Source organism: Neolamprologus multifasciatus, chromosome 17 (genome assembly GCF_963576455.1).
Source record: "Neolamprologus multifasciatus chromosome 17, fNeoMul1.2, whole genome shotgun sequence".
Taxonomy (NCBI): Eukaryota; Metazoa; Chordata; class Actinopteri; order Cichliformes; family Cichlidae; genus Neolamprologus; species Neolamprologus multifasciatus.
In genome coordinates, this window is record NC_140455.1 from 34,304,639 (window position 1) to 34,319,215 (window position 14,577).

The 14,577-nt window shown below is 42.4% G+C and overlaps 1 protein-coding gene across 8 annotated transcripts in view; it reads right to left on the reverse strand.

The window, feature by feature from the left end:
* The window catches only part of gramd4a (GRAM domain containing 4a), a 68,820-nt gene that overhangs the window by 42,183 nt on the left and 12,060 nt on the right, over nucleotides 1–14,577 (reverse strand). For 6 of the 8 annotated variants that reach the window (XM_085137741.1, XM_085137742.1, XM_085137739.1 and 3 more), the window contains one exon: nucleotides 6,103–6,316. In XM_085137741.1, the coding sequence (XP_084993867.1) occupies nucleotides 6,103–6,316 (214 nt within the window). Of the gene's footprint in view, nucleotides 1–20; nucleotides 6,082–6,102; nucleotides 6,317–14,577 lie in introns of those variants that run through there. The other 2 variants (XM_085137746.1, XM_085137745.1) reach the window with 2 other exon arrangements.

The following is a 14,577-nucleotide window of genomic DNA, read 5'->3' on the forward strand; positions in this document are numbered from 1 at the left end:
AGCATGGTGCAGTGACTCACACCAATGTTTCCTCTCCTGGTTTGAGTCCAGCAGGAGCGAGATAGGAGGAGGAGGGCGAAGAAGAGGAGAACCCCCCCACCTCTTCTGACTACAGCAACACTGATGACTCAAACAGCAATGACTGAGGGATACAACCCTGACACACAGGGAGAGGTGGACGAAATGTATGGCAACGACTGAGAGATGATGACCGTGTGTGAGAGAGTGAAGGGAGCGGGATGAGAAGAAAAGGGTAAGAAAAAAAAAGGGGAGAGCGGGTGATGACGGAGGAGGACAGGATGAGAGAGACGGCTGTGCTAGTGCATGATGAGCACTGCAGGTTGAGCATCGCTGCTCGACTATAGCGGGGGTCCTTTAAGAGACTCTCGCCACACAACAGACGCATACACTAACGCACACACACTGCAGCAGCCGGTGAGGCTTGCATGTGCCTGCATAGACAGACTGCAACATCTCAAGCAAGGGAGACAGAGGACGAGAGCGCAGTAGCACAAAACTGATGGTGACCTAAAAAAAAGTGCTTTGGGAGAGAGCCAAAGTCTAACGACACCGAAGGCTGGTGAGACAGCGACGCCGCCATGGATAGCGCGTCCCTGAATACAGAAGCACTTCAAAGAAAACAAATGAGAGGCTCTCCTGGAAGTGTGTCACGAAGAAGAGGGATGTTGAGTGAAAGAGAGAAAGTGAAAGAGGGCAGAGACGTAAATGAAGACAGCAGGATGAAAGAGAAAGATGAGGAGGAAATGTGAGGAGAGGACAGAGGGGCAAACAGATGTTTTTTTGCTGCATTGCGAGCAACGATTCTCTTTAGTTTGGATTTTGGCGGCTTTGTTTTATGTCCTACGAGGACGCATCACTTATACACGCCTCTGATGCTTTACGCAGGCGTCCGCTCACACTCATAATGTCCTGGTTATCAAAAGTAGGTCAAACGCTGACGTCACCCTGGACAATTATCGGCTAATTAATTATTGTGTTCCCCCTCTCTCCTTTTAATGAGCATGTGATGCGAGTTTAGGAAACCCTCCGTTTGGGAAAAAAGAGAAACTTTCAATCTCTTCTGAGAATGCACGCTGAGAAAACTGAACAGATATAACTGTGACATGCATGCAAATCACAGGAAACACCTCCATCTAATGAAATTCTCCAAGCAACAAGGTTGTTATATAAATATCAACTTGTACTTTGCATCACACCCACTCAGCCTTCAACCATTTATCTGCAACCTCAGCAAAAGACTGCATAAGGTCACGCCCTGGAATCTGTTTGAAATGCAATATTAATCCAGTCTGTCTGGTATAAAACAGAAGCTAAGAGATGTTGAACTCATTTACTCCATCCATATTTTTAATTTTAAATCCAACTATTGAGTGATTTCTGCTATGAATAGTGATCAGCTTCAACTGACTAAAATTGAATTGAATTTTAACAGGTTTCTTCCTGTTAAAAGGGAGTTTTTCCTTCCCACTGTCTTTTACTCATTGTCTAATTTTGTGGGTTTTTGCAGTATTACTGTAGGATTCTTACCTTACAATATAAAGCACCTTCATAAACCTCCGAGTTTTAAAAATGTGCTGCCATTGTGCACTCCTGCAAGATTCAAGAAACTGGTTTCTTCGCGTCTCCATGATTTGCACCTTTTTTGTCTGTGACTGGATAAGTGTGTGGGTGATCTGAGTCAAGGAGCAGATTTAACCCACTTCATCCTGGAGCTCTTTAGCTCTTCACAGACTGTCCTGTTTATTGAGCCACAACTCTCAGTAGTTTCTGCACCTCTCTGCTTCAGGTTAGCCATTTCTCACTTCACTTATTTTATAGGCTTCATGATTATACCGGCCCCTTCCATCCACAAACACCAGGATATAAGTATGTAATTGTTCTGATCACAGTATTTTTTTTTTTTTTTTTAAGAAAGTGAAGAGGAAAAATGGGGGGGGGGGGAACCCGAACAGTAGTCAGCTCCTAAAAAGTATACATAATAATAATGTTTTTGGGGAGTATTCAGCTGCTTTTACTTGTTTACAGCCTGGAAAGCGGTGACGCTGCCAGCTGTTGGCTAGAAGCCCAACATAAATTGACAGCTGCTTCAAAATCCTGCAAAAACTGAAACCTTTCAATCACTTCCACGATATCTCTTTCAGCCCTTTCTGTTTGAAGGCCGGCTTTTAAAAATCAATATATAACTTGATACATTTTCTTTCAGTGATACCTGCTGTACAGACTTTATGCCTGCTCGTGACTAGAAGTTGGGTTTGTGGCCAACCTTAAAGAGAAAAACTTGCAAGTCTAAATCAAGTCAGGCTTAAAATGTCAAGTTATGACTGACTTACTCTGCCGATGCAAACACTTCCTGTCTGACAGCACCTCCGTTTATATTTTCTTCTAGCCTCTAGGAGAATATCATCAGAACAAGACAAATGCAGAGATGTCCTGGTTAGCAACAGTTTTCTTGTACAGAGGAGAGATTCGACCAGCTGCTAAGTTGGAGGCTACTCTTAGCGCTTTAATGTAGGGGCTGGACTGGGCTCCTGCGCTGGAGTGCTCAGATAACGAGACAAGTCGCCCTGAAAACGTCCAGTCATCCCCGATTCCGAGTCATTCGAGAAGAGAGCAGCTCCTGGGATCTCACGTGCCGACTTCACTCTACTCCTGATTTTTAACTCTCTCAGGAGGCTAGAAGAGAGCCTCGCAGATGAAGGTGAGAGAGGAAGACTTCAAAGCTTTTGCTCTGCTTCTGAGCACATCAATAGAGATCTTCTTTGTGTCTGACAGAGCAGCGGTCAAGCTGGTGGTACTTTTTGATCTGTCAAGTCTAATGACAAACAATTAACAAATGTATTTGGGCAGCAGCAAAAAAACCAAAACAAACCCACAATAGACAATAGCAGGCACATGCAAGTATAGCAGCACTTGTTAACGAACATGCAGCTGTAAAGATAGCCACACAAGTATTATTTGTGCCTCTTCTCACTTTCACTTTTGTTTTTCTGCCAGTGAAACTACCCACCCTCCCCCCTTCCCAAGCAGATTTGCTGTAAACCATGTGATTTCTAAAAAATGTCTCAGGTATCTGAGGTGTTGCTTGAAAAATCACTTTAAAATCCAATAAAACTGATTAAAAATATACATCTTAGAAGGTATACTAAGAAAAGACACCGCTTGCCAAAGCAACATCTTAAAGGGTGCTCACAGCTCCTCATACATGACAAATTTAAACCCACTCTGTTGTATTCTGCAGTGTTTACAAAGTATATAATTCAGGTTTGGCTACTGTTGACATTTCAAAAGGATGACTGTAACCCAGAGCTCAACTCTTTTGGATTTTTCTGCCATTACAAAACTGATCTTTGGACCTTAATATGAAAAACAGAGAGAGATAAGAGTCTTGAGTTTAAATCCTGATGGTATCATTACAGGCTCAAGTACTCATGTCTAGTGAGTACATGCTTTGGCGTTGAATGGCAGGTTCGAAGCTGTTCAGCGCTAACAGCTGGTCAAGTATTTTAAATGCATGACAATATGTAAAACTTAAAAGGAACAAATGCATCTAATTAAAATGCACACATGCAGCTGGAGGAAATGGAGACATTTGAATATATTGATGTCTACATATGTGCAAATGGAGATCCAATCAGAAAGAAAGAAAGAAAGTGTACTTTATTGATCCCCGTGGGGAAATTCCTCTCTGCATTTAACCCATTCACTCAGTGAAGCAGTGGGCAGCCATTGGGTGCCCGGGGAGCAGTGTGTAGGGATGGTACCTTGCTCAGGGGTACCTCAGGGTAGCTTTTCAGGGGAATCGAACCCCCGACCTTCCAATCATGGGGCCACCACTCTACCTACTGAGCTAACCCTGCCCCAGCTGGGCACTGGGCTGACACTTAGCTGCTCGGATGGTCCTGCATTTTTTCCGGGACACATTTGCCCTCTTTGTCACACCTGCTCCTTCTATTTTGTCCTAAAACTACCCACAAAACTCATTTCTCTTCATTGGCCTCTGACACCGAGTTGCACATTGTGTCTCCTGTGCCTTTTTCAACTACAACTGTACACTTTTAGCACCTGCTAGCATGTACTTTACTTATTTCACATCTATTCACTTATTTATTTTATCCAATGTGCCTTTTTTTCAGCACTTTGGTCATTTAATGTGCTTAATAAATACATTTATAATTTGATTTTTACACTATTCCTATTGGGTACTTTTAGTATTTTAAGGCAGTACAATTGATTAATTTGTAGAGCTCGTTTTAATTCATGGGGTGGCTTGTTATAGTCAGTCCTTTTTAGGTGATTAATGCTCCGCATGGCTGGCGGCAGAAGCAATGCTTCAGTAGTTTGGTTATTTCTTTATAACCACAATATCCTGCTTCAGAATGAGAGAAAATGTGCTACATAATGGCAGGAATACATAATTCAAGTCTAGTTTTTCACATTTGAATATTAACATTACATTTTGGTCATTGCCTTGGGTGAAAGAGACCATTACAATAGATAATGGCTACACTGAAAGTCCAACATTTGCAGTGATCAAGCTGCCTGATCCAGCAGGTAAAGTGAGGCCGGTGGGGTCGCACGCGCTCGTCTGTTCAATGACTGAGCGCCATCTGCCCAATGACATCCTGCCTATTTAATATGGATGACACAAGCTAGTTTGTCAAGAAGTATCGGTGTATATATTCAGCAGCCCAAGGGCACGCTCTTTTTAAACAGATGAGGCAATGAAATTAGGTTTCCACTTAGGCCATATGACCCAATCCTGAAGGGTAAAAAGCACACATCAGTGGTGCCACCAGGGTGGGCTCTAGTGTGACAATAAGGACCTCTTAAGGGTACTGTGGACTAAAAGGTGAGATATCCACCATGCCGTTTAGGCTATAAGATACACAAGGGAATGTGGGAGAAAGTGCATGCCTCGTGTGTTCATCCCAGCAGGGATGAGAGCAAGCTTGGTCTATTTTAGGGCTTCAGAGTGTGAGTCATCAGTGCTGTGATGTGGGTGATGCCTTCTTAGTGGGCTGGTATGCACACAGGCAAACACAAAATTATATCCTAGCTCACAGGTGCACATGTGAAAACAAACACATGAAAATACAGACACGTTGCACATGCCTATAAAGTATGTTCAAAAGGGAATTCACGGCTAGATCGCTCATTTGATTTGTGCAAGTTTGTGCAGGAAAACTCAAAGAAAGGCCTCATGAGCAACAGTTACCTAAACTCTCTCTCTGAACAGAGACAGAAAAAAAACAATGAAAGGGGACAGACATCTGAGCATTTATTCAGGAAATGATACGATCAAGTGACTAATCTGGTGCATTTAATTATCTGTCAGTGTGCACGGCAATGACGACAATCCTGCCATTTTTAGTCACCACTGAGGGCAGAAGAAAGCTTCAGATTCCAGAACAGCATCCAGCGTGGGGGGAAGAAATATCAGAAAACATGGTGTTTTTTTATTTTGTCACAAAGTTTAGTCTTCTTACAGTTTCCTCTGGATCTTGTCCATGCCCTCCCCTCTAGACATCTTGGAGTCCAATCTTCTGAGGCCAACTTCCTGTCCTCTTGCCTCCTCCATCACTTTCCCCGCTTAAATCTTTTCTCTCCCACCATTTTTCATTCTCTACTTCTCACAAATGCTTCCAGTATTTAGGCTCTTGACTCATGCTGATGGCTATCTATATCTTATGTCCAATATTAGGAAAACGTCACTGCTGCCATCTCCTCCATTTTTCTTTTCACGATGAGCCCTCCCCTTTTCGTTCCTCTTCAGATAAGCAGAAAGAAGAGGACTTTTAAAAACAGCAACATGGTTTTGCTTTTCAGCTGCAGCGCTCCTTAAGCTGGAGAGAAAATTCAAACCAGCATGATAAAGGTAAAGCAAAATCCCCTGCTTGTCTCCCCCCTTTTTTTTGTTGAAGAAACACCAACTTCAGTGATTTAGCATCACACCCTTTTTTAGAAGGACTAATGGATGAGTCACAAAACAAAACCCTAAATCCTCCCATGTGTGTTTACCTTTCCATCACAGGACAAAAAACAAACAAACACAAAAAAGAAAACAAAATGACGAGCACTCACGGGGTCTCGCAGGACGTCCTCCGTGTCACGCAGAGCTGCTCTCGGCTTCAGCTGCATGTCGTCGCTACATTCATTGTCGGAGGCAGGTGGCGACTCGGCCAGATCCGGGAATTCGTCTCTCGTCCTGGGGCCTCGGAAGCGGATCTTGTCCAGGCGCTTTAGCATGGTCAACACCGCACACCTGGGCTTTACCTTAACATGGCGGACGGCAACCCTGCGGGCACAAAATACACGGGCTGCTGAACAGGCAGTAAAGGATGAGTCATTAACACTGAGAGGAAAACAATGTCTTTACTCCCCTGTTGTTTACAAAACTCACAGACCCACTGCAGTTCATGCAAACACGCTTTTTTTCATCGTTATATACAGATTATTGTTTACAGAATAGTTTGGTTTATATTTTACTGAATTAATTTGATGCACAAACAGAGGAAGAGATTCAATTATTAGTTAAAAAATATTCACTGAATTGTAACATATAACCTTAATCTTAAATCTAAGAAATGTAACTTGTCACGCTTCTCTTCCTGTAAGGCGGTGCTTGATCCATTTTCTCACATACCAACACATACTACAGTCTTGACTGCATGTTCAGGCTCCAAATTTGCCAGTGTTTGGATTAGGGCTGCCACGATTAGTCGACTAGTCACGATTATGTCGACTATCAAAATCATCGACGACTGATTTAATAGTCGACACGTCGTTTGAAGCTTTGTAAGATCACAAAAGACGCAGGAATAAGTAGTAGGATTTAAGAGTGTAATAACGGACTGAAACAGAAGATGGCAGCACTGCATGTACAAGGATGCCAGCTGCCGTTAAACCCCGAAGAAGAAGAAACTGTGTCCCAGAATTCATAGCGCAGCCCTGCTCAGTTTCCAACAATGGCGGCAGCTAGTTAGTTTTAATGTTACTCTTATTATTCTTTCTGCGTCACAAAATAAACGTTTAACATATTTTCAGGCGAGAATGTAACTGTGTAAACCTCAAATATCTGCTCAGTTTATCAAGACACCACATATTTTCAAAAGCGCTCCGACGTTTTCGGAGACTTCTGTTACCCACTAGCGCGATAGCTAGCCGGGGGCAAGGCTCCCGGCAAATCGTTTTCAAACCCACCGCCGTCTTTCGCTACTTAGGTTAAACATATATAAGTCACTTAGATAACTTAAAATGTTATTGTTTGGCTTTTTTTTAGTATTTTATTTGTTCCTGAGTAAATCGGTTTGGCTGAGATTAAAGTTGTCCTGTCACTCCTCCAGCAAACAGCAGATACGCTGACCTCATTTATTTAATTCACATCAATAGCTGGAAAGGTGGTGCTGGTCGAGAAGGACTGTGGGAGGCTGTTAAAGGCTTAATGGTTGCGTTTTCGTGTCAAGGGTTGACATCTAATGAAGACAAGTGGGGGCTGTTTGAGTCATCATCCACTGCAGTAAACTTGACCCTTATGAAAGTAACGAAATACAGACAGGATTTACAAAGTCATCTACCAGCAATGTGCGAAACAGGTCATGATAGTTTAACAGGAACCAGCTTCAAAGCACAACAGGTGCTAAAATGTTTCTGGCAAACACATCACAGTGCTTTCAAGGCTACTGTTTCACATCAATAGTGCCATCCAGAAGTATGTGATCAGGACTCATCGTGTCTAAACTGGTCCGTGTATGAAATGACTAATAGACAGAAAATAGAAATATTAATAAAAATATAAAATGTTGTGTTATTGTAGTGTTTTGATCTCAATTAGCAAAACCAATACATTTCTTTCAGCTTTATGTTGTTTCTAGCTTCCTGTTCCTTTATGGCGCGTGACAAAGAAGCACTAACTAATGATTTGACCAACTGTAGCGAGCACAGTCCGGCAGATCGCAAATTCTTGAGACCAGTGCTGACACAGACGTTTAAGGAGTGCACGAATATAAATGTCACTGAAAAGGAACAATCGTGGGTTCATTTTTATTAGTTTTCCAGCAATGCATTTCACAATCTAACTGGCAACTTCAGATGAACACGTTACTTGGCTACATGTGCTGCAATATAATCAACTGACTGTTATCCTGGCCAGGCTCTAGCTGTGACTCATTGCAACTATCGCGCACTCAGTGTTTCTTCCAGAAAAAGCTGTTTGGCCTGCTGGCTGCGAACAAGGATCTAGCCTACCGCAGCCTAACAAGTGTATGTAAGGGACAGATACCAAAACGAATGGTAAACAGTAAAAAATGGTGCAAAGATTGTCCAAGTCCAAAATTATACTATCCCAAACTTTTAGCCCACTGTAGCTCTGCATTGCTAACGTGTAAGCAACAGCATGTGTCTACTTTAAATCCTAACATAGGACAACAGAAACATGACAACACTATGGATGGGTACCACACTCTGTACTATTAACGAGTTATGTTGGTACTAACGAGTACTGATTCACACTAAAATAATTAGTACACCTACTCAACAACAAAATATGTCCAAAGCTGAAGAGTGTACTGTATCCGATAGGCTGAAAGCTAAATTCAACAAAGGACCTGCAGCTAACTTTAGCACATCTGTTGCTGACTTATAAAAAATTAAACCTTTGGATGATGATGACACGTTTAGTGAGACATGTGGGCGATTGTGGCTCAAGAGTTGGCAGTTCGTCTTGTAATCAGAAGGTTGCCGGTTCGAGCCTCGGCTTCGACAGTCTTGGTCGTTGTGTCCTTGGGCAAGACACTTCACCCGCTGCCTACTGGTGGTGGTCAGAGGGCCCGTTGGCGCCAGTGTCTGTCAGCCTCGCCTCTGTCAGTGCGCCCCAGGGCGGCTGTGGCTACAATGTAGCTTGCCATCACCAGTGTGTGAATGTGTGTGTGAATGGACTGGACGTGTAAAGCGCTTTGGGGTCCTTAGGGACTAGTAAAGCGCTATACAAATACAGGCCATTTACCATTTATGTCAACAGCTTCAATTACTCCTGGAATCAAGTAGGCAGCTGGATCAACTGTCCTTTAACAAACAGGATTTTTTATGGCTACACTAACATTTCCTATCAGCACAGTAAACAGCCTTATGATTGCCTACAACCCAGTCAGACCTCTCAGGTCATCAGATTCAGATCTTTAACTATCAGAATCATATCCAAGTTTGCTGAAGGTGCTTTCAGTTAATGTGGTCCTGTTCTCTGGAACAACCAACCTGCTCACTCGAGATCAATTACATCTGTATTTACGTTCAAAAACAGACTCAAAACCACACAGACCTACAATTAATAAGTTTTGCTGTTTTGTTTTATTCCGTTTTGCTGTTTTCACTGCCTTAAAGCAGCGTAAACCTACAAACCTACAAAGTTTCTTCATTTTCTATGTTAAGCACATTTAGTTTTCATCTAATGAAATCTGTTATATAAATAAAACTGTTATTGTTACGAGATAATGAACGGTATGAAAGTATGTAACCACAACCACTAACAGTCTAACATTAACATTGCGGCATGCACAAACTGTGTCAGTTAACATCAAAGACACGATCAGACAGACTGCTTCATTCTGTCGCTCTCACCCGAAGCTTTTAGTGCACCTGCTCTGCAACGTCTCAATATGCTCAGCTCCTCACTGCATCTTATCAATATTAATTAAGTAATTTAATTATAATATTACATTTTAGTTGTTCTTTTTGGCAGACACCTGAAGCTAAGCTATCGTTATCATATTAGAGCTAGGAAAAAAAACAAAAAAAAACAAAACACTGGTGCATCCTTAAGGAAAACCTCTTAAAAATAAATATTTAAAAAGAAAAAAAAAAAATCCTTTATTGTCAGTGGAAACCCCGATCAGTTTTTGCAGCTGAGCACAGGCCCCCAGAATATACAATAAACATGGCTGTGATGGTTTTTGGTGCCAGTAAAGATTGAATTGAACTGGATTTAATCCTCCCGAGACCTAATCAGCTTGACCGAATGCCTGCCATACAACAACACGATGCAGAGTTTATCTGACTGGACTCCTGTCAAGACTTTGCTTTGTGAATGGCTGGACAGCCGTCAAGCTTTCTAACATACTGACTTGTTGTCAGACTCAGGACTAGTCCAACTTTCTTACTCCTTTTTTAAGAGCTCAGGAGTGGCAACCGTAGCTACGAACCTGCTTTTCTTATTAACTGCCCATTTGTTTGTTATGCCTAAAGATTGAATCACTTCTTTCTTATTGCAAATACTGTAAAAACTCTTATTTCATCAATCCTCAGCAGCCGATCCCTGCACAAGCAACAAATTGATCAGACCTCCCATTATGAAGAACATTCAAAGGCCTTTAAACAGCGTGTTAGGAATTATAATTTGCTACAGTGGGTAACTCCTCTGAGCCCGCATAAAGGGGACTCATTTGAAGCTCATTAGTTGAAGCACAAACTTCATAAAAGTCTAAACACTTCAGTGGAGAGCCGCACTAACAGACTAGAGTACACATCACTCCTCGTGTCTAAGAGGAAATAAGACAAGGCAAAGACGTAATCAAACAAATGACAATTAGACTGGCACTGAGGCAGCAAGTCTAGAAGTGAATTAAAGACAAGAAACAGGCCACATGGGCACATGTGAGTGGAAATTACAAACGTGACTGGTGGGTTTATCCCCGTGCCCCTCCAAGGGGTGAATGGAAACCTGCTGAGTGGCAGGTTAATAAACACTTCCCTCCACTTGCCTAGACACCTGTCACACTAGAATCTGTTCTCGCAGTAACCACCCGAATCCACTCACAGCATGCTCGGTGGATCAGCTCAGACGGTCCCTATAGTCAGCTCAACCAGGCTGTTGATTACCTATAATACAACACAATCAATCAATAAATAAATCAATAGTGCCTGCTGGAAAAGAAAATAGAGGCACATTTGGATACAACCCCAGAAACTGACATTCTCAGTCAGAAAAATGTCAGCGAATGACGCAGCATTGAGTCTCAAGGCAAACTCCCATTCAAGCGCACATTGCGCGTTCCCATGCTATTCTTTGCCTCCTTTCACCGGAGTGTTCTTCAGGCTACCTCCTGTTTACTTATTTCCTTTTTAAAAGGTTCTCTTTCTCTGGTCCAGGAGCAGCCTCAACCACAGCAGCTTAAATAGGAGGATGAAAAGATGAAAAGAGAGGACAGAAGGAGGAGGAGGAAGAAGAAGTGAAGGAGGAGGAGGAAGGGGCTTTAGCTCAAGGTCTGATCGCTGCGACTGTTACTGAGGGTATACACACAAACAGCCCTCATGAGTCATTTGCTCGGCTATGTACAAACAGAAAGACACCTCGGCCCACCTTTACCTAATCATAAGTCACCGTGAACACACCGGCCAGGGGAGAGAGCCTGGTGCTGTCATAAAACCAAACAACAGAGCAGCAGAGAGATGCACAAACACACATATGCACATAAAACAAAATTACAATGGCTGAAATGGTTTATTATTGTATCCCTTAGTTAAGGGTGAGGAGCTTTACAAGCCTGGTGTATTAAGGCCTAATACACTTTGTGTGTGTATACACACATGTCTGTGTCTTCTTGGGATATCGCCTGCTAATGACCTTAATAGCCTGAAGTTACTCGTGGTCATGTGGGTCACGCTCGCTACAACAGCCAGACATGGTCATGCTTTTGCAGGCAGTCTTATGCCCTTTGGTCGACTTACTCAAGAGTTATTTCTGCAACTTGTGGTTGCCCATGGAGGTGAAACTAAAACTGACATTTTACACATCTCAAAAGCACTCAGTTAAGTTTTATTTATATAGCACCAAATCACAACGACAACAGGAGCCTCCAGGGGCTTAATACTGTAAGGCAGACGTTCCCAAAGTGTGGGGCCCGCCCCCTAGGGGGGGCGCAGAGCCATTGCAGGGGGGGCGCGGCATGAAAAGGGAAAAAAAAAAACAAAACAACAACGCTTGGACACTGCTAGCACGGGCGCCCACGCAAACGCAAAGCAGGAGATGAAGAATCGCTGAATATGTTTCCAAACCAACTTCATTCTAAGCCAAAGACTAGAAAATATGGTGAAGCATATCTTCCCTTTGGTTTCACCTGCACAAGTGCCAAGGTAGGTCTCCCTGCAGGATTGGTTTTCCCTTCGTTGGGAGCAGCGCTGGGCTGTTTAAATCACGGACAAACAGTATCCCACATTCTTGATTTGTATTTCACAAACACTTGTTGTAATGACTAACTACTCCTGACATTTTGGAAATGTTAGCTCTTTATACAGTAAAGTTACAGCGGGATACAAATAACATCAGGTCGTTCCTGCCACAATTTGTTCTCTCGGTTCAAATCACGGACAAACAGCATCCAACAGTTGTTTATGTTTTTGAACCCATTTTGCACAGGGATTTTTTGAAAAATGTATTGATAGCAATGTTGAATATTATTACACAGGAAAAAAAACAACTACATGTAAAATAATTACACCGTGACGCCTCTGCCTTTCTAAATGGAGGGACAGAAACTGCGTGTATATGTAAGTGTGTAAAACCTGCAGTTAGTCAGATTAACAGTATTTCGTCTCTATCTGCCATTCTGCAATTCATCTCATGTAAACAATAACGTGCACACAGCGTGACGTGAAAAAAGGCACATACCTTTGACGTTGCAACTCTGTATTCCTCGTCCACACGTAACCACAAAAAAGGAGTTTTAAAAAATCTCCGTTCTCGGTGATTCGAAACGCCGTTTACGTGGACGAAACAGCTGCGTGTTCAAAAATACCCGTGTAGGTGTGGACGTAGCGTAAAAGAGTTAGTAGTTTATTTTCTTACTACCTGTAATTTATTGCAGATTTCTTGTATTTGCTTAATTGTTTACTAAATGTTTGAGGTGTAAAATAAACCGCAATGGAGCAAAATATGGGTCTGTGTGGTTGGAGGATGTGTTGTGCGTGCGTGCGTGCGTGCGTGCGTGCGCACGCGCGAGGGGGGGCGCGAACATTTTTCTTGTAAAACAAGGGGGGCCCAGCAAAAAAAGTTTGGGAACCACTGCTGTAAGGTAAAGACCTTACAATAATACAGAGAAAACCCCAATAACCAGACAAACCCCTAGCAAGCACTTGGCGACATTGGGAAAGACAAACTCCCTTTTAAACAGGAAGAAACCTCCACCAGAAGCAAGCTTAGGGAGGGGCAGCCATCTGCGACCAGTTGGGGGTTAGGGGAGGGAGGCGAGAGCAGAGAGACAGGACTAGAGACATACTAGGGGGACAATAGACTAATGATAACTAATGATTTAGTGCAAAGTAGAGCAGGGCGATATGACCAAAAATATTTATCACGATATACATTTGAAAATCTGGGATAACGATATAACTGACGATATAATTGACACTAGACAAAACACTTTACAACTCCACAACTTTATTAGTGCCCAAAAAAAATAAACATCAATGTATTTTCACTTAAACAAGCAGCAGTTTTTTATCCGCATTAAATTTATATAAAAATTTAACAGTGCAAATGAAAATTCCTTGCTGACAGTTTAACCAAAAGGCATTTCCAGTGGGAATTGCATGACCAAGTATAATATCCACAAAACTTAAAAAGAGGTTATACACACAATACGGTAATATTATGTTGAAGCACAGTACGTATCACTCCGCGAGGCTCCGCCTACGATAGCCGTAAAACTCCGACAATCCATCAAGCGCTGCGGGTTCGTAGCTTAGCAAAGTCGTACCAAAACATTTGACAGATTTTCGAGCGCCGTGTACATAAAATCATTTTGAGGTTAGTAAACACAACCACAATTCATACATAAGGCACACGGGATTATAAGGGGCACTGCCAATTTTCAGAAAACTCAAAGGATTGATTTTAAGTGTGCCGTATTTTCCAAAACACACGGTAATAACGACAGCCCGCTAGCATGCGCTACCAAAAATGTGCTTTGTTGTGTATCTGACGGACGAAAGCTAAACCAGTTCCACACCACTGAAGTTGCAGCATTTTTACAAACCAGTTCTGGTTCATCCGTTTCATTCAACGATCCGCTTTCGCCCTTCTCATTCTCCGTCGCCGCCATGCTTTTTCCGCCATGAGCATATGAAAACAGAGGCACTGCGCATGCGTGTTTTACCCATATTCTATCGCAATATTTCCTTTTCTTATCGCTGCCCAACATTATACCAGTATTACTGTGAAAGGTATGATATGGCCCAGCCCTAGTGCAAAGTATACACACAGATGTAGAAAAGGGGTGGATGAAGAAGAAACAGTGCATCATGGGAAGCCCTGAGCAGCCTATTGAGCTGTAACTACGGGCGGGTTCAATGTCACCTGATAGAGGTGGCCCTGACCTTTGTCTCCTGCAGTTTAACTAACTGGTCTATGTCTGGCTTCAATGACAGATAAAGCTGGGTATCATCTGCATAACAATGAATGTGCTATTCCTTGTAATATTAATCAAAACACCAACTTGTGATCAAAACATTCGAGGCACAAGCTGTGAAATATTTTTGTTTCAGTGGATTAAAACTAATAATTAATAT